The sequence below is a fragment of the Arvicanthis niloticus genome, chromosome 6 (assembly GCF_011762505.2).
Source record: "Arvicanthis niloticus isolate mArvNil1 chromosome 6, mArvNil1.pat.X, whole genome shotgun sequence".
NCBI classification, from domain to species: domain Eukaryota; kingdom Metazoa; phylum Chordata; class Mammalia; order Rodentia; family Muridae; genus Arvicanthis; species Arvicanthis niloticus.
In genome coordinates, this window is record NC_047663.1 from 67,831,839 (window position 1) to 67,853,541 (window position 21,703).

The window sequence follows — 21,703 nt, forward strand, 5'->3', positions numbered from 1 at the left end:
AAGTAACCCTTGCCATAAAAGCATTTGTTCGCCAGGCGGTGGTGGCGCACGCCTTTAATCCCAGCACTTGGGAGGCAGAGGCAGGCGGATTTCTGAGTTCGAGGCTAGCCTGGTCTACAGAGTGAGTTCTAGGACAGCCAGGACTACACAGAGAAACCCTGTCTCAAAAAAAACCAAAAAAAAAAAAAAAAAAAAAGCATTTGTTCCAGCAGGGCAGTGGTGGCGCACACCTTTAATCCCAGCACTTGGGAGGCAGAGGCAGGCAGATTTCTGAGTTCGAGGCCAGCCTGGTCTACAGAGTGAGTTCCAGAACAACCAGAACTACACAGAGAAACCCTGTCTAGAAAAATCAAAAAAAAAAAAAAAAAAAAAAAAAAAAAAAAAAGCATTTGTTCCAATAGGAATATAATAAAAATTATTTAACTCACTGAAAAAAAAAAAGAAAAGAAGCCATAAAAAATTAAAGTACAAAATATTAAAATTTGTGATGCTTTGTTTAAAAGAATATTTATATAAAAAGGTAAGGAAAACCACGTTTTAATATTACTACTTTCCACTTCATGGAAAAAAATAGTTTTTAAAATGAAAGCAGAAGAAAAACCCTAAAGGGGGTACGGGCGGCCTGGAAAGATGGCTCAGTGGTTAAGAGCACTGGCTGCTCTTCCAGAGGTCCTGAGTTCAATTCCCAGCAACCACATGGAGGCTCACAATCATCTGTAATGGGATCTGATGCCCTCTTCTGGTGTGTCTGAAGACAGCTACAGTGTACTCATATACATAAAATAAATAAATAAATCTTAAAAAAATAAATTAAAAAAAATATGATAGAAATGAAAAAAAACCTAGGGAATAAAACTGAGATTAATAAAACAAACTCTAGAAAGCTATCAGAAAAAGACAAATTGTCAACGTTAAAAACAGAAATGTAACGCCTTTAATCCCAGCACAGACTCTGAGCACAATAATAAAACAAAAAGCTACTGTGCATTTGCTTTTGCAAAGCTGAAGTTGTAGCACCTAGACACAGTCAATACACAAAATGAGCAACAATAAAGAGGAACCTTAGTCAGGGGCCTGAGATAAAGGGAAACTTGTGTTTTGACAATGAAGAGAGTTGGCTGTGACTGGCATGAGGAAGAAAACAATAAGTAGATAGTGTGAAGACAAGTGGATTCTGAGAATATTGAAGAAACCAACAGAAGACCCAGGTGATTTGAAATCTTCTTAGTGAGCACAAGGGTTTGGATGTTTGTACCAAGTTCACTAAGATGCACTGACAGTGTTCAGTCAGGAGCATGATTCTTTATTTCATCCTGTTGGTTCTAAGCAGTAGTGTTGGAAGGGCTCTGAAGCAGATATTTTAGAACATTTTAGATTGTAGACCTCCATGGTCCAGAAGAGGGATAATGCTAGCTTAGACTATGGCAGTGAAGATGTGAATACAGAGAAATGAAAAGCTATAGAGTGGGTACCCTTCTAGCAAGGGAAGAAACTGAAACTTTTTAGTAAAAAACAAGGATAAATCCTCACAGTCCTTTTTAAAAATTTATATTTTTATTTATTTATTTTGTGCAGATATATACACAAACCATCTTGCATATGTGGAGATAAGAGGACAATTTGTGCCAGGCAGTGGTGGGGCACACCTTTAATCCCAGTGCTTGGGAGACAGAGGCAAACAGATCTCTGAGTTCAAGTCCAGTCTAGTCTACATAGTGAGATTCAGGACAGCCGGGACTAAACAGAGGACAAAGCTGTGGGAGTCAGCTTTCTTCTTCCACTATATAGATCCCAGAAATCAAACTCAGGCTATCAAGCTTGGTAGCAAGCACCTTAACCTATTAAATCATTTCGTTGGCCTCAGTCCTTGTTTTCATATTCTCATATTTGTTAATCACATTGGTGACTTTTCTTTTGTTTTTTGTTTTTCTAGACAGGGTTTCTCTGTGTAGTCCTCCCTGGCTGTCCTGGAACTCACTCTGTAGAGTAGGCTGGCCTCAAACTCACAGGGATCCACCTGCACTGCCTCCCAAGTGTTCAGATTAAACTCATGTGCTGCCACTGCCCGGCACTGGTGATTTTTCTTGCTGTGACAAAATTCCTGACCAAAGCAACTTAAGGAAAATTACATACCTATATATGATGAATAGTCACCTAACCTTATATGTTGGATACAGTTACCTAACCTTATATGACAGAGTTACCTAGCCTTCTATGATGAATACAGTTACCTAACCTTATATAATGGATACAGTTGCCTAACCTTATAAGATGGATACAGTTACCTAACCTTCTATGATGGATACAGTCACCTAACCTTCTATGATGGATACAGTCGACTAACCTTCTATGATGGATACAGTCGCTAACCTTATATAATGGATACAGTCGCCTAACCTTATAAGATGGATACAGTTACCTAACCTTGCATGATAGATACAGTTACCAAACCTTATATAATGGATACAGTTGCCTAACCTTGTATGATGGATACAGTTACCAAACCTTATATAATGGATACAGTTGCCTAACCTTGTATGATAGATACAGTTACCAAACCTTATATAATGGATACAGTTGCCTAACCTTGTATGATGGATACAGTTACACAACCTTATATAATGGATACAGTTGCCTAACCTTATAAGATGGATACAGTTACCTAACCTTGTATGATGGATTCAGTTACCTAACCTTCTATGATGGATACAGTCACCTAATCTTCTATGATGGATTCAGTTACCTAACCTTCTATGATGGATACAGTCACCTAACCTTCTATGATAGATACAGCCACCTAACCTTCTATGATGGATACAGTCACCTAATCTTCTATGATGGATTCAGTTACCTAACCTTCTATGATAGATACAGTCACCTAACCTTCTATGATAGATACAGCCACCTAACCTTCTATGATGGATACAGTCACCTAACCTTATAAGAGAGATACAGTTGCCTAACCTTATAAGAGGGATACAGTTGCCTAACCTTATAAGAGGGATACAGTTACCTAACCTTGTATGATGGACACAGTTGCCTAACCTTATAAGAGAGATACAGTTACCTAACCTTCTATGATGGATACAGTCAAAATGCCAGTGAAATAAAGATGCACAGGGCTAGAGAGATGGCTCAGTGGTTAAGAGCACTGACCGCTCTTCCAAAGGTCCTGAGTTCAATTCCCAGCAACCACATGGTGGGTGGCTCACAACCATCTGCAATGTGATCTGGCGCCCTCTTCTGGTGTATCTGAAGACAACTACAATGTACTCACATAAAATAAATCTTTAAAAAAAACTAAAGATGCACAAAATTACTTTCAAGCTGCATGTATAAGGTCTATATAAAACATAAATCAATTTTGTGTTCATACTTCAGTAAAGCAATTTTAATTTAAAATTTAAAGTCTGAAACACTTCTGACTCCAAACATATGTAATTATGCAACCCATAGAGTAAGAGCCAATAAACACAAGAAAAAAGATAGTTCAATATCATCAGTCTTAAAGAAAGTATAAATTAAGTTTAGAATGACATACCTCTAATACACCTGCTAAAATGAGTAAAAGCAAATAGATCAACAATTCTAAGCTGGAGGCACAGACAGAATAAGTAGACCATCACACACTGTTGACTGGTAGGGAGGGGTAAAGCAAGGATGTTACAGCTATTTTAAAGAACAGTGCTCAGCATCTTATAAGTGGAATATATATTTACCACACAATTCAGCAATAATTTTCACCATATCACTAGCATTTACCAATGAGAAAAAAACCAAACCAGAAGTCTACAATATACACAATAATGTTTATAGATATTTAACAGCCTAAAAGTGAAGATAACTTATATATTCAACAATTTAATGGATAAAGAAATTTTGGTATTTTCATTAAAAGCTTTCTAGGAGAAAAAAAAAAAAAACTTACTGATATACTCAAGAACAGGGAAGACAGCTTCTTTTCTTGGGCCTGAGTTCTATCTCCAGTGCATGCATGCACACAGATACACATACATACACACACACACACACACACACACACACACACACATGTGCAAGGATGGTTGTGATGACAACAGTAAGATCACTGAGGCTTGCTGTCTACTAGCCTCTCAGAAAAATAGTGAGCTTGAGATTCAGAGAAAGCCAATGTCCAGGGTGTAAGGCAGAAAGCCATATAGGAAGAGGACATCACCTGTCTCCCTCTACCTTCTACACACATGAATGGGTGTGTATACCTGCACATACATGGGTACACACACAAACATACATTTAAAAACAAGTTCAAGATCATTATAAGCTATACAGGGTTCACAGGCAGTCTGGGCTACACGAAACACTGTGCCAATAAGTAAAAAACAGCTGGGTAGTGGTGGCATATGTTCCAGCACTTGGGAGGCAGAGGCAGTTATATCTGAGTTCAAGACCAACCTGGTCTACAGAGCAAGTTCCAGGAGAGCTGGGGCTACACAGAGAAACACCTTCACGGGGGGTTGGGGGAGAAGGACAAGAGAGAAAAACACTGATGTAGTTCCCAGCTTCCACACCCAAAAGCACAGGATGTGCACCTCTTCATATACACACACACAAATGTATACATATGCTCAAAACTAGCATTTGCCCATATTTTGTTAAATGAGAACTTATGAGATGGATCAATGGAAAAGGTGCTTGTTGCCAAGCCTGACAACCTAAGTGCCATCCCTGATACCAGATGGTGGAAGGAACCAGTTCATAGCACACATCACACACACACACACACACACACACACACACACACACACACATACACACACACACTTTTATAGTACTAAAAACTGATGGTAACAAACACTAAAGAGAAATGGCTAAGTAAAGTCAGATAATTTATACTTTAGGTGAATTAAAAAGGTATTAAATCCTTCTAAGTAAACAACATGACAAGGGCTCCAGGACCACTGCTTACCGGCTAATGCTACAGAACAGTTTATCTAAATAGGAATAACATACTGATATGAAGTGAGCACACACTTATGAGTTGTACACATGCATGCAAATGGTATGAAAAGGTTTTCAAAGACATATGAAATTGGATGACCTATAAAATAAGAAAGGGGAGAGCTGGTATTAGGAGTCCTAAACAAACTTTTATATAAGAATGTATTTTTTGGTCTGGCTGTTTGTGGGGGAGGGGGATTTTTGAATTCTGAATGTAGCCAGATTGGCCTTAAACTTCTAATCCTCATGTCTTTGCTTGCATAGTTCTGGGGATCACAAGTGTAAGCTTCCACACCCAGCATTTTATATTGTTTTTTTAATATTTTTTGTATTGTTTACATATAAATTCATGTTTAAAAAATTAATCTGGAGAGTTTAGATGGGCTGAAGACAGTTGTGTGAGGGCTCTTTTTCATAAGATGTAACTATGTTTGTGGCAAGGTTCTGAGGCTACTCAGAAAACAACCTGAACAGCCCTAGCCACCTGCAGTCTAGAATACCATGAATTTGCAATAACAATGCCTTTTTTCCTAACTCTCCCCCCATAGTGCCTTCCAAATTTTCTTATGTATCTCTTAGTCAAAGATACTCTCAATTCTATTATTATTTTAAAATTTCTTCATAGAAATCATTACTACTTAAATTACTTCTTTGTTTGTTTATTGTGTTTCCCAGCAGGGAATGGCAAGAAAATTTTGAACTCATGTAATTTTAGTTGAGTCATTTAGAGTTTTCTTACATCAAATACACATTTTATTTACTTACCTTAGTTGGAAAAGGAAATTTGGAAGGTTCTGTTTTGCATGGTGTATGAATAGCCGTTAGAGGGGGAGGCCATGAATGCGTCATCTCCTGAAATGTAATTATTACAGTTTGTTTTCAACCAGGACAAGGTTACAAATCTATACAGCTAAAAACCAGATTTTACTTACAAATACTGGTTTTATGATCAATCTTCCAAAACTATGCATAGTGAGCCAATGGATATTAGTAAAGCACAACTGTGTGCAAGTGGTACAGCGGGCAATGGGGCAGGAAGTAACAAATCCTCTCTGACTTTAAGGGGTCTGTGAGTAGAATGATGAAATTTGTGAACAGTTATAGAAATCAGCCTGTAATGAAATACAAGAGCCTTGAATTTGTGCTGATCCTCCTGCCTCTGCCTCCTAAGTGCTAGATTAGAGGATGAGCCACCATGCCTAACAAACTCATATTATGTAATGCTACTCAGAAAAGATCTTGCTGTGGGAATGGAAGGAAGAAGATGACAATAAGGAAAACAGCTAACATTAATCTTTACTATTAATAGATCAGAAACTATGATAAATGTTTTGCTTGTCAATCATTTCTTCAAGTCTTGAGGTAAATATTATCCTAACTATTTAAAGTGAAACTGAAGAACAAGGTCAACGTTATTTACTCACGGTGGCATGCTCAGTAAATAATGGACACAGAATTTCATTATAGGAAAGTCTGACCTTTCATTGAGGAAGTCTGACCTCAGAGTTCACAAGCTGATTGAAAATTTTGGTCATGTGAAGAAACAGAAGAGAGATTTCAAAAGCATATTAGGAAGAAAACAAGTAAGAAAGACCCTGGGTCTGATTTTATTTAATGCCTTCTATATAATCATGCTATAAACATCTGAGCATGGTGGCATGTGCCTCTAATCTTAACTCTTAAGAGGAAGAATTCAAGGCAGCCTGGGCTAATGACACCCTGTCTAAGAGGGAAAAAAAAAGGGCCAAGTAAATCTAGGTAACAATGTGTATATCAGAGGATCAATGTGTATATCAGAGGTATCAGTTAGAATAAGGGTGTATTTTATTTCCAGCATTTTGTTCAAACTTAGCCATTAGGTAAATTAAAGTTGACTTGTGATAGCTAGAAATTTATACTGTGGCTATAACCACAGTTATATAAACATACATTAAAAGATTCCAAGGACTCATAGATTTAAAAAAAAATGTTAAAAACTCTGATGTGCAACAACACAGTATTGATTAAACAAATAAGCAGACATACAAAAATGGAACACCAGACAGACATTAAAATGAGAAATTCAACTATGATATGAAATGATATCCATAGCATATTAGTGTCAAACACAAATCACAGTCTACACCCTAGTAAATATTTATATATGAAAAGTCAAGTGTCTGGAAGGATGCGTTACAGTGGCTACATTTGGGCAACAGAATGACAAAATTGGGAAGAAACAGTGTCTACTACAAGCTCTTATAAGCAGCCTCTTGCATGGGCAGAGAGGGAGGTAGGCACAAAGCCCCATCCTGAGCTGAGGAGCGACTGACAAAAGAGTCAGTTTTCTTTCAGGGCGTGGCCCTTGGTAAGTCAGCTAAGCCGCAGTGGTCAGCACATACCCAAAAATATATGAGCAGCACAAGCTGGACTTGCTGGGGAAAAGAAAAAGACCTGAAGTTGAGTGGGCACGGAAGGGGGAGCTGCGAAGTAAGCATGATCAAAATACATTATACAAAATACACAAAGAACTAATAAAAAAGTGGAAAAACAAATAACAACAATAAAGCACTAGTTACTTGCATGTAATTGTTCTCTATTCTCTTAAAATTCCTGTATTAATTCCTATACCCAGCTCTAGAAGGTCAGCTTAAATAGTACAATTAGTATCACTGCCACACTACTAACACTTGACACATAATAGGTGAATAACTGACAAAGGAATTTTTTCAATAAATATATATTCTTTTTAGACAGATTTCTTCCTTATGTTCATAATCGAGTTCCTAGAAACTGTGATTGCAAGTTGAATGGAAAAAAAAAAAAAAAACCTATGAAAGGAACATGGAAACTTCTGCACCTCAGGTTTCTAGTACTGTCATTTCACAAATCAAATACCAAAATATGTGCAACTGTTAATTGTTTCAACAATCAAGCTGGCTGGGCACTAAAACACTCAAGGCCATGTATCAAGGTTATACATAAAAAATGTAGGCTAAATATTTAGTGAAAACAGGGAGACAAAGAAAGTCTTCCAGGTACTAAAGTTCTATACACTGCTAAAACTTCAGAGGGAAACATGTATGTTCCCATAGAATACATACACACACATACACACACACACACACACACACACACGCCACCCTAAAAACTAGCCAAACCAAAAAAAAAACAGTAAAACACATACACATTAGCATTTCTTATGCACAAGACTCTGTGTGTGTGTGTGTGTGTGTGTGTGTGTGTGTGTGTGTGTGTCTTTTAAAAAAGTGAATGCTTGGGATGAAGAGATGGCTCAGTGGTTAAGTGTACTCACTGGCTGTTCTTCCAAACAAAGTACCTAGGTTCAATTCCCAGCACTTATATGGCAACTAACAACTGTCTGTATCTCCAACTGCAGTGGATCTGACAGCTCATTCTGACTTATTTGGGCAATAAACACACATAGTGCACAAACATATATGCAGACAAGACATCAATTAAATAAGTTTGGTGGGGAGAGGAGGAGTTAAAGGAGAAAATGGTGGCCTGACACAGGAAGAAGTAAAAATTTTTCTGGGATTCTATAGAAGACAACTAAGTATGTACTATTATACAGAGAAAGGAGAGTAGTGTTTCAAGGAATTTTACTTTAAGGAAGTGATAAAATCTTCTGTGGAATTACAAGCCTCTACTACCAGTGCAATGTGAAGCAGGAGGAAAGAAGTTCATTCAAAGCCAGCACCCACTATAAGAAAGCCTATTTAAAAAAAAAAAAAAAAAAAAGGGTATGGCTTAGGGAAACTAGTTTGGCAAAGTGGTCAGTCAGCAGCAGGAGAGCTGAGGACTGGCTATGGGATGTCTGAGATCTTACATTCTGCCTCTGAATGATGGTCTTAGCCATCTCAGTCTTGAGAGAGAGGAGCCACTGATTACCTCTAGCAAAGAAGTCAAGCTATGAAGGCCAGGGACTAAGGGAAGACTTGAAGCAATATAAAAAGACAGTTGGGAGATTTAAAAGGTAGAAACAAAAATAATTAAGACTACTATAATAATTAAGACTACTATAATAATTAAGACTACTATAATAATTAAGACTACTATAATGTTTTTATTAGTAGTGCTAGTACTACTTTGTGAGCTACTTTGTGAGCTGAGCAGTGGTGACACACACCTTTAATCCCAGCATGCTGGAGACAGAGGCAGGCGGGTCTCTTTGAGTTGAGGCCAGCCTGGTCTACAGAGCGAGTTCAAGGACAGGTAGGGCTGCATACAGAAACCTTGCCTTCAAGTACTACAAAACAAAAACAGAAAAACTAGTGTGTGTGGGCATGTGGCTATGGCACGCATTTGATGTCAGAGAGTGTGCCATGTAGAGGTGAGAGTGGGCGATACTCCCAGTGTGGACTCTGGAGGATTGAATTCAGATTATCAGGCTGGTGTGAAAAACACTTTTTCCTGCTGAGCCATCTTACTGGCCCAAGTGAGGATTTTTTAAAACTACTGAAGTTTGGAAGAAATGGAAAGAATAAAGATTTTGCAGAGAAATTTTAAGTCTAAGCCTACTTTAACAGTTAGACAGAATATGTGGAAGACAGAGAGAACAAGGATTCTACATTTGTAAATATGGACAGACTAAGAGGAGTTCCTAAGAGACATAAACCAAAACCTATAGGAGATCAAGGAGGAGAGAAGGACCGAGCAGCTAGTCATCTGATAAAGCTAAGGATGGTAGACAAGGGGAGGAAGAGTATGAAAAGAAGGAAAGAGAAGAGAAGCCACAGTAGTAGCAAAGGAAGTAGGAAAGGCAGACAGGAAACCAAACAACAAAGCACAGTGACAAAGTTTCCCAAAGGAAAATGTAAAACTCTCAAACAGCAGAGACAAGAAAGAAAGAAGATGACTTCTTATAGGCATTATACCCCAGTCAAAGGACAAGAGAAGGACATGAGAAAAACAGGTTCAGCAAAATGGTAAAGGGAGATTATAGCAGCTAAAGAAAGGAGTGGGAGATTCAATGGTGAGAACAGATCATAGAAACAGGCTAAGACAGGCAGTCTCAGAGGAAAATGCCATAAAACCCAAGTACAGACAATAATTCAGTAGCTTCCAAAAAGCAGTACAAGTTATGTGTGACTGATGTTTTTCTCTTAGGAGCAAAAAAGCAGTAACTGTCATTCCCTAACTTTTCTTTCCTTCTTCCAGCAGAGAAATGCACTTTTTTGATTATCAAAAAATTTTAAGTGTGTCTAATAACAACTCCAGATCAATACTCAGAAGACAGCTTTACTTTAGCATCTGAGCAAAAAGCACAGGTGAATTACAAACCAAACTACTGTCACCAATGGCTTGGTAACTACTGAGTTTTTTTTTTTTTAAAGGCCTTTAAATTACTAGCTGATAAGTCTAAAGAAATGTAGGTGTAATTTGTTTCTTCCTGTTTTCAAGAGTAAAACTAGGATTTATTTTATTTACACACAGTCAACAAAGCATGTGACTAGAACCTCAGAAGAGTCAGTCATTAATGATGGATATGACATAATCAAGTTACACATATAAGCAATCTGTGCTACAAAGGAATTAGATATATGAAACAGAGTTGGTAATATAGGTATCATAATTAAATTATTATCATTACTAAACATTATCAAAATAATTAAAAACAAACTTACTTTAAGTATTTCATCCACACAGCTTACATCACCAGAAACTGATGCCTTAAGAGAAAAAAAAAGACATTAGATTTGAAGTAATTTGTTGTTAGATTTTTAGTATTTACTAAACATATCAAAAACATTAGAAATTACATAAAATTTGAAGAATTATTATAATCTCATTATTTTAAGTCAGAGCACTCAAAACACTAGCTAGAATTTTTAAGATAGATTTCCTAAACAAAGCTTTTTAAATTTTTTATTTATTTTATATATGTAATAGTTTTGGCTGGAGATTTTATATATATATGTATATATGTGTGTATATATATATATATATATATATATATATATATAAAATAAATTATAAATAAATTATAAATATAAATTATATATAAATAAATATATATTATATATAAAGAAATATATAAATAAATATAAATGTGTATTATATATTATATATTATATATTATATATTATATATTATATATTATATATTATATATTATGTATTATATTATATATATATATATGCATGCTGTATGCCTGCCTAGTCCTGCAGAGGCACTAAATTTTCTGGTTCTGGAATATTAGACAGTAGTGAACCATTGTGCTTATGCTAGGAATAGAAGGTGGGCCTCTCCCTCTAGAAGAGCAGCCAGTGATCCTAACCACTGAGACCACTGAGACCTCTTTCTAGGCCCTAGATTTTTATTTTATGTATATAGTGCTTTGCATGTATGTAGGTCTGTGCACTACATGCTTACCTAGTGCCTGTGGAAGCCAGAAGAAGGAATATGATCCCCTGAAACTAGAGTTAGAGACAGCTGTGAGCCACTATATGGGTGCTTGGAATTGAATTCAGATCCTCCAGAAGAACAGCCACTGTTCTTGGCCCTTGAATCATCTCAACTCTTACATTTTTTTTTTAATGTAACCTTTTTAGGTAATCAAACTTCCTAAAAATTTCTAAAGTTATTCATATACAAAATATAATATGACATAGAGACATAGTTCCTCACAAACTTAGTAAAATGAGCTTTTGAAAGATTAGTGATATGGACTACAATGCACATTTTAATCTAGCATTTCATAAACTGTAGAAGGCAGACTGATAATTTTAAGGCATAAAAAAAAAATCAAAAAACTAAACTCAAATTTAGTCCCAAAAATTGATGTGTTTGAAGAAAGAACAAATTACCACTTCTCTGTGTCTGAGAAGCAACACAAGTCCTCTGTAAGAGTAGAAAGTGCCCTTAACCAGTAAGCAATCTTTTCAGGCCCCAAGATTCTTTTTGATTTAATTCCATTAGTGTATATGTGTGTGTGTAAGGGTGAGCCATGTGGGGCGGAGGTTCAGAAAACAACTCTTAGGAGTTGGTTGTCTCCTTCCCCTGTGGGATCCAGGCACTGAACAAATTGTCAGGTTTATACTTCATCCATTGAGCTATCTTGCTGACTTTGATTCCTTCTTCTGCCATTCTGAATTCTGAGCTATGCCTTTTGTCTTTTCAACTTTTTTACTGTATAAACTACATTAAAAGAAAAACCTTAGCCGGGCAGTCGTGGTGCATGCCTTTAGTCCCAGGGCTTGGGAGGCAGAGGCAGGAGGATTTCTGAGTTCGAGACCAGCCTGGTCTACAGAGTGAGTTCCAGGACAGCCAGGGCTACACAGAGAAACCCTGTTTCAAAAAACAAAAACAAAAAAACAAACAAACAAACAAACAAACAAAATAAATAAATAAATAAATAAATAAAAGAAGGAAGAAAAAAAGATACACCTTGAAGCGCTAGAGAAATGTCTCAGGTTAAGAGTATTGCCTATTCTTTCAGAGGAGCCAGGTTTGATTCCAAGCAGTCAAGTGGCAGCTCACAACATTCATAACTCCAGGTCCTGGGGATCGGAGGCCCTTTTCTGTCCTTTATAGACACCAGGATACACAAAGGTGCATCATATACAGGAGAGACATTCATACACATAAAATACCAAAATAAAATAAATCTTGCCTATTTGACAATGTTTTACTGAAACCTATTATTCTGACAATTTAGTATATGTTAAAAAAGAAGAACAATTTCAACTTAGTTCTCTGGTTATTCTGGTTTTTTTGGGTTTTGTTTTTTTTTTTTTTTTTTTTTTTTTGAGACAGGGTTTCTCTGTGTAGTCCTGGCTGTCCTGGAACTCACTCTGTAGACCAGGCTGGCCTCGAACTCAGAAATCCGCCTGCCTCTGCCTCCCAAGTGCTGGGATTAAAGGCGTGCGCCACCACTGCCCGGCTCTCTGGTTATTCTGAATGTCAACTTTTATACACAGTTACAGCTTTTTTAGCTTTTTTTTTTTTTTCTTTTTTTTTTTTAGCTGTGAGCATGGGAAAGCAGCATCAGAACTACACAGTATTATCATTTCTGTGGATTCAAAAGTTCCAACATTTGTCACCATAAACCATGACCTGCATTTATCTGTAATGCTATAATAGCAAAGGTAATTTTCTTTTTAAGTAAAAAGAAACAAGCTATACATACTATCCCATAAAACCAAGAGGAGGAAGCATGAGCTACTGATAAATCTTACTTTTAGTCTATACTTTGATTTGTCATTTTAATACTTGACAAACTATGAATGATATTTTCTCTATTACCAAGAAAGAAAGTACACAGCAATATGGACCCACATGGGGTCAATTCCCAAGTTGTTCTTTAAACCTTTTCTTCCTAAGCTTTTAAAAGTTTTATATTGCTTACTAGTAAAGCAAAAAGACAGGTGCGACTCACTGAAGTCTCTATGAATTACTTTTTTCAGACACACTGCTAAACACTGTAAGTGTGAGACTCACATCCAAAGGTCGGGAAGGTATTTTCAGCTTGGTGAGGTGTGCTTTGCTGCTGGACTTCAGCTCAGTCACGTTAGTACCATGAGACTGGCCGCTGTAGTGCTCAGAGGACAGCTTTGGTTCCACAGACTCCTGTCCATCCATGGGCCTTACATAGGCAGTGGGTTTCTGTAACATTGAACTAGATTTTGACATCAAAGAAGGTGGGAAAGACTGACTTGAATGTTGCCCACTTGAAAAAGGTACGCGAGAAGGAGAATCCCAGTTGGCATCAGGGTCCCGAGGTGATTTGGAGCGCTGATGTTCCTTGCTATGGTGATCATTCCCGTGAGACCTGGAATGACTAGAACTTAATGAAGAAACAGCCTGGGGTTTTCCAGGGCTTGAGGATCGAGATTTGGAGTGCTCTGAGCTGTGCTGGCCTTTTTTCCTGCTACTGCTGTAGGAGTCACGGTCATGCCTCTGGCCACTACTGCTAGCGCCACTCCCACCTGCACTGCTCCGCTGGCTACTGTGTCCACTCTGCAAGCCCGAGGAGCGTTTCTGAGACTGAGAGGTGCTGGGAGCAGGTCCTACAGGAGTCCATTTGCTACTCTGATGAGATCCTCCGTGTCTCTGTTCAAAAAAATTTGGGCTTGCTTTCTCGTCTGTTGTTGGTACTGCAGGCTTGGGAATTGCAACAAGCTTTGGTATAGATCTGTCTCCTATGTAATCCTTCATCTCATCGTAGTTTCCAAGCATACTCTGAATCCGACTTGATAATTTATCTTCTTTGCTAGTCTACAAACAAAAAAAAAAAAAAAAAAAAAGGAAAGCAAAAAGTAAAATATAAAATTAGTATAATGTGAAGCCAAATATTCTTCCAAACTCACTTTATAATCTTCAGACAGAAGATGTGTTTTTAAAGATAAATCTCACTTTTTATATTAAAGTTAACATCTACAAAAAAAATCACCCAATACACACACACACACCAGCAAAAACTAGAACCTTTCACATGCAGAGTGAGCATTCCCTCTCACACGCTACTGAATACTCTACTGCTGACTACCACATATATATTTCTCACAGTGAAAAAGGTTTATTAAAAATATCTGAAATTTAAAAACCCACAAAAAAGTATATGAAAATAACCATGCTAAAATACAAAAGAAAGTCTAAAGATTGTATTAAAAAGAAGTCAAGCTGGTACTGGCGGTGCAGTCCAGTAGGATTTGCTGAAGGAGGCAGAGGCAGAAGGATCTGGAGTTTGAGGCCAGCCGAGGATACACACTTTTTTAAAGGGCTGGAGAGACGGCTCAGCAGTTAAGAGCACTGACTGCTCTTCCAGAGGTCCTGAGTTCAATTCCCAGCAACCACATGATGGCTTACAACCATCTGTAATGGGATCTGATGCACTCTTCTGGTGTGTGTCTGAAGACAGCTACAGTGTACTTGTATAAATAAAAATAAATAAATAATATTTTTAAAAAATCAAAACTAAATAACTAGGGCTGGGGATGAAGCCCAGATGCTTGCATGGCATGTACATATCCCTGGGTTGGGTTCAATCCCCAACAACAAATAAATTGACTTGGTAACATATTCCCAGCACTAGGGAGGATGATAAGTTCAAGGTCATCCCTGGCCACATATTGAGTTTTAGGCCTGGAAAACTATCAATGTTATCTTTAAAAAGAAAAATAAAACAAAAAACCCAACTGAACTACCACTATTTATTTTGAGAATGAAAATACATTAATAATAACTTTATATTGTTTGAAAAATCTATCAATCTTAAGGAATCACAATACATATATAGCTATTGGCTAAGAACATCAACATCAAAAACAAGTCCAATTTACTATTTTTATAATCATGAAGTGAATAGTAGTGTGGTTCATAACTCTTGATTTATTTCAAAGGCGTTTTTTAGCTGGGTGGTGGTGGCACATACCTTTCGTTGTGGTGGTCTGGAGACAGGAGCAAAAGGATATCTGAGTTCAAGGCCAACCTGGTCTACAGATTGAGTTTCAGGATAACCAAGGCTACACAGAGAAATCCTGTCTCAAAAAAACAAAACAAAACCAACAAAAAGCTTTTCATCTCTGATTTAATCCATAATCACAAATTACTATAGGCTTTGTGATATACTCAAATAAATGATATTAATATGACAGTTTTTAAGTTGATATATCCCTTAAAAACTCTAGGTATATGGCTTTATGTAGTATATAAAGGGTTTCTATATATACCAGACATGCAGGGATAAAAAGGGTATGTTATTACTGTGTTAATAGTTCTTTTTTCTTTTAAATTTTAGGTATGAGTATTTTCCCCGAATTTATGTGCACTACATATGTGCAGAAGTCAGAAACGGGGGGGTCATAAGAGGAAATCCGATCCCTTGAAACCAGCATTACTGAAGCCGTCATGTGAGTGTGAGGAACTGAACCTGGGTTCTCTACAAGAGCAATGACTGCTCTTAATCCCTGAGCCATCTCTTCAGCCTGTCAATATTTTATCAGAAAAATAAAATCAAACAGGGCAGTGGTAGTGCACACCTTTAAGTCTTGGGAGGCAGAGGCAGGTGGATGGATCTCTGAGTTCAAAGCCAGCCTGGTCTACAGATTGAGTTCTAGGATAGCCAGGGTTACATAAAAATATACGGTCTTGAAAAAAACAGACAGACAAAAGGACAGATAGGAAGGAAGGAAGGAAGGAAGGAAGGAAGGAAGGAAGGAAAAAGAGAAATCGAAATACCCTCTTAATCTCTTATTATAAACCAGCAATGGCCATTAATGGCATAGTGTATAATAGGTACTAAAGCTGTGATCCACAGATAGCATAAGCCTTAAAGTTTAACAACTGTCGAATAAAACGCAAAGGCAAATGAAATGCTTGAAAGATGTCTCCACTAAAGCTACATCAGAGTCATGAGAATTATTACTAGTGTTCTTTCTTAGTAATTTCAATTTAAGGGCAATGAAAGTAATTAAAAATAGTAATGGGGGCTAGCTAGATAGCTCAGCGGTTAAGAACACTGACTGCTCTTCCAGAGGTCCTGAGTTCAATTCCCAGCAACCACATGGTGGCTCACAACCATCTGTAATGGGATCTGATGCCCTCTTCTGGTGTGTCTGAAGACAGCTAAAGTATATTCATATACATAAAATAGATAAATGAATTTAAGAAAAAATAGGTATTGGGTTTGAAGAGATGGCTCAGTAATTAAGGGTACTTGACTCTTCCAAAGGACCAGAGTTCAAATCCCAGCACCCACATGGCAGCTTATAATTGTCTCGAACTCCAGTCTCAGATGTAATGCTCTCTTCTGGCTTCTTCCAGCAATACACACATGTAGTGTACAGACATACTGGGAGTAGAAATACTCATATACAGAAAATAAAAACAAAACAAACAAAAAATTTTTAAAATTAAAATAGCAATTGATCCAACTTATTTTTCTTAATTTTTTAAAAGATTTATTCTAAATGGTGAGTTCTAGGACAGCCAGGGCTGTATAAAGAGACCCTGGGTTTTTTGTTCTTTTTTTTTTTTAATTCATTTATTTTATTTATTCATTTTATGTGTGAGTGTTTTGTCTACATGTATGCATGTGCACCACATGTATGCCTGGTGTCTGCAGAGATCAGAAGAGTGCATCAGATCCCCTAAAATGGAGTTCCCAATGGTTATGAACCTCCATGTGGGTGCTGAGAATTAAACTGGGTCCCACACAAAATGAACAAATGAAATACTCTTAACTGCTGAGCCATCTCTTTAGCCCCTCTTCGATTTATTGAATGCCTCCAACAACATACTCCAATGTAACTGATAATGATTAAATACATTAGAAGAAATATCAGAGAATTTAATCTTTGATAACACAAATGAACATTCATAAAAAAATCTCAACATACCAACAGTCAATAAAACCTACTAACTAAGCAAAGGCAAGAAACAGGGAGAAACACAGCATCTGTGAAAGTATCTTTGATTGATGTTATTACCAAACAATACAGAATACCTAATAAACAGTAGAGAACGTAGACTACTGGCCAAAAAATTCTTTTGAGACAGAGTTGCTCTATGTAGTCTGCCTTGCCTTGACCTAAGAAATCCAGCCTGTCTCCACCTCACAGAATGCTTTAGTTAAAGGCATGCACTGGGCTAAAGAGATAGCCCAATGGTTAAGAGCATGTATTACTCTTCCAGAAGACCTGAATTTGATTCACAGCACCCATGTAGGATGGCTGTAACTCCAGATTCAGGGCACCTGACATCCTCTTCTGTCCTCTGCAGAGACCAGAGAGTATGCCTGGAAGACACACACACACACACACACACACACACACACACACACACACACAAATGAATTTTTTTAAAAAAATCCTAGAAGCACAAATGTCATGTAAGTAGGGTGAAAGATAAAAAGATAACTTACAACTTTGTACGGCTCAGCAAAGAGAGGAGAGCTAGGTGGGAAGGCGTCTTCACCCTGCTGAATTTCCTGATTCCGCCTTTCCCTTTCTTTCATGCGCAGCACATTCCGATCTTCACGGTTCATGTTGCTATGAGGAGAAGCACAAGTTTTACATCACAAAAATAGAAATTGAACATTCTGTACTGACTGTCAATTTAACACTCCAAATTGAGATTTCAATTTCTGTCAGCTTCTGGGTACTTAACAGGCATTAGTGCTGAAGCAGGATTCTGGCACTAAGCACTATCATCTTCGACAGTCACCCAGAAAGAAAACATCCGCTACAATATGAGAAACCACTACTCCATCAAAACCTCATTTTTTTCCCCCAGTGCTAGGAATTGAACCCAGAGCCTTGCCTATTCTAGGCAAGCATTCTTCAACTCCCCTACCCTAAACATGACAATTTTTCAAATATTCTGCTATCTGAAAGTGAGCTAAAACTGGTACATTCAGAGGGAAAGGATTTGTCAGTATTTCCTCTTCACAGTGCTAACTGCCATACCTTTGGTGGCATATAACCCACTCCCATCTACTTCTCAAACCCCAATGCCCAGCTTTTTTCTCTACTTTGCATCTACCTTATCTTGATTTCTTTTTGTCCCAAACACAGCTTCTTTGATGTCCATCCTTATAGAAGTTTGACCTCAGCTTTGCTGTTCTAGATTCCCTAAAAAAATGACAGTTCTGCTCTAAATATATTAATATTTCAATTAATGCCTCAATGGCAAACTGAGGCTTTCAGTGATAGGATCTAAAATTAGCATGTGTTAGTAAGTAAAACTAAAACTGTATTAAAAAGGAAAACGTATTTGTAGTCAAAGGAAAAAATTGGGATTGTCATTTCTGAGATCTTGATAGTACTATATTGTCACTAAAATAAACCGAGAAGAATGGCTTATTTGTTTATGAACAGCAGAAACTTTTGTCTGAATAGACAATAATAAAAGAAATTACAAAATGCTAAGTAAGTGACACCAAGACCTCTGCTGCTCCTTCCTGTCCCTGAAGTTGAATTAAGAATTAAACCTCTATCTTGATTTTGTTTTAAAAGAGGAAAAAAGAGAGGTGCAAAGAAACAGAGCAACCAAAGGGGAAAATCAGTATATATCTGTGGAATCTATTTTAAACCAAATAAGAAAAAAGAAGTCAAGTCTGGCAGACTCCTTTAATCCCAATGCTTGGGGGGCAGAGGCAGGTGAATCTCTGAGTTGAAGGCCAGCCTGGTCTACTGAATAGCCAAGGCTACACAGAGAAGTCCTGTCTCAAAACAAAACAAGAACAACAAAAACCAACCAACCAACCAACAACAACAAAACAACAAAGAAGAGGTGGGGGGAGAGGGAGAGAAAAAGGAAAACAAGTCAGTCAGACCAAGAAAACATGTCTCACTTATTTACAATGAGCAGTAAAACCAATACATTCTTGGGACTGAAGAGAAGATTCTATGGTTAAAAGCACCACTGTTCTTACATAGGTCCAAGATTCAGTTCCCAAAATCCAGTGTTTCACAAAACTTCAGCTTAGGGAACCTGACACCCTCTTTTGGTCTCATCAGATACCAAACAAGCAACAGAGTGTACATACATACACGCAGACAAAACATTTCTGAATAATAATAAATACATGGAGAGAGAGAGAGAGAGAGATTCTAAGTGTTTCAAATTGTGTTCAAGTTATTTCCTTTTAGGTTTTTCAGACTAGATGTGAGGTTTCTTACTGAACATGATTTGGTAGAGTACAGCAGAGCACTATGGAAGCCCTAGGAAGTACAGGGGCTGCCACTTGTCCAAAGGACCTCGGATATATCTGACTCCACAAGCATCAGGAATGAGCCACTTCTCAGTGGCCATGTCTTCACATTCATCTGCATTAAACTTAGTAAAGCCCCACTTCTTTAAGACGTGGATCTTCTGGCAGTCTGGGATCCTGAACTTGGTTTTATTAAGCCTCAATCATATGTCCCTCATTCTGCAGTTTGGTGCGTGCAGAAGGACCTGGTCAATGTGAACCCTGGCCACTGTGATCTGGGGTTTCCCAAAGGTACTACACATAATTGTCTGGAACCTGTCAGCCCAGCACAGGACAACATCTCGTTGATTTGGATGATATGGAAAGGTTGGAGTCTCACTCGAATATGAAAGCCATCCTTGCAATAACTCTTTACCATGTATTTGTTGGCACAAATATGGGCAACCTCCAGGACTTCAGAAGAGAATTACTCTATTCATCTGATACTCTGTGGCCACAAATTAGACATTTATCAACTTGTGCCTTCTTCTGTCCCAAGTCAAAAATGCAGATCTTAGCATCAGGGGTCCCTCATCCGAAGGGAAACTTTGGGTATGGCCTGTTCTTACAATACCAATTAACACTGGGTAGGAAGGCTGTCCGTGATGACAATAGGACCTTCAATGGCTCACTGGAGGAAAAGAGACAAGTTGTTTCTTTTAAAATACAAGATTTTTTTTTTTTTTTACATTTGTGTGATGTGTGTACATGCATGCTAGTGCACACAAGGACAACTTATGGGGGTCAGTTTTCTCCTACTGGGTGGGTTCTAGAGATTGACCTTAAAAGTGTCATGTTTGGGAATAAGTGCTTTTACCCACTGAGCCATTTCCCTGGCCCTCAGATTGTTTCTTATGTGTGTGTATAATATTCTGGTCTAGCTAGTATACAACCTACTTAAGTACACAAAAATACTGTTATAGAAGACAAATACTGTTGTCAGAGGATAAAACCAAAGAAAAAATCCATTAGCATATTTTTACAAATTGATAAATGTTATTGCATTAACAATCAAGTTTCAGTTAGGACTTTGAATTAAGGCACCACTCAAATACAAAGCTATTTGCAGTCTAAAGGGCAGACTAACTACCAATTTCCTAAATTCAAATCCTGAAAAATGAGGCTGGGGTGGAAATCACCAGTGAAGTGCATGGTCATCATGCTTACACTTATGAGTTTCATCCCCATCAACAAAAACAAAGGTCAGAATATGTGAAAAAAGAATAAAAATACTTAATGTTAAATGTCAAACAGCATTAAAAAAAATTTCACCAGAGCCAGGCGGTGGTAAAGTATGCCTTTAATCCCAGCACTTGGGAGGCACAGGCAGGTGAATGTCTATGAGTTCAAGGCAAGTTTGATCTACAAAGGTAGTTCCAGGAAAGCCAAGCTTTATGAAAAAACCCTGTCTTGGGGGGGAAAAAAAAAGAGGAGGAGGAGGAGGAGAAGAAGAAGAAAAGAAGAAAAAAAGAGGAAGATGAAGAAGAGGAGGAGGAGGAGGAAGAGGAAGAAGAAGGAAAGAAAGAAAGAAAGGAAGAAGGAAAGAAAGAAAGAAAGAAAGAAAGAAAGAAAGAAAGAAAATACCTTTATGTTTTATGGGTTTTGTTTGTTATTTTTTGTTTTTCAAGACAGAGGAACTCTGTATAGCCTTGGCTGTCCTGGAATTCACTCTGTAGACCAGGCTGGCCTCGAACTCAGAGGTCTGCCTTCCTCTGCCTCCCAAGTGCTGGGATTAAAAAGCTGTGCACCGCCACTGCCTGACTTTGTTTGGTTTATGTATATGAGTGTTCTGCCTGCATGTTCATGTCTTAGATCCCCTGAATCTGGACTTACAGACAGCTGTGAGCTGCTATTGGAATGCTGGGAATTGAACCCAGGTCCTTTGGCAAAATAGCCAATGCTCTTAACCACTGAGGTATCCAGTCCCCCTATTTTTCTTTTTAAAGAAAGGTTATTATCATCTTAAAGGAGACTCCTTAGTTACTGTCATTTCTCTTTCTACATCTTCCTGACCTTACTGATAGGTTT

At 37.7% G+C, this 21,703-nt stretch overlaps 1 protein-coding gene and 1 pseudogene across 1 annotated transcript in view; both read right to left on the reverse strand.

Moving 5' to 3' along the window:
* Aff4 (ALF transcription elongation factor 4) overlaps positions 1-21,703 on the reverse strand; it is a 72,083-nt gene that overhangs the window by 33,277 nt on the left and 17,103 nt on the right. Inside the window, 4 exon segments of the mRNA XM_034506947.2 lie at positions 5,743-5,829; positions 10,608-10,652; positions 13,423-14,199; positions 17,846-17,972. Of these exon segments, the coding sequence (XP_034362838.1) occupies positions 5,743-5,829; positions 10,608-10,652; positions 13,423-14,199; positions 17,846-17,968 (1,032 nt within the window). The 5' untranslated portion in view covers positions 17,969-17,972.
* On the reverse strand, positions 19,636-20,709 carry LOC117710320 (large ribosomal subunit protein uL16-like; annotated as a pseudogene).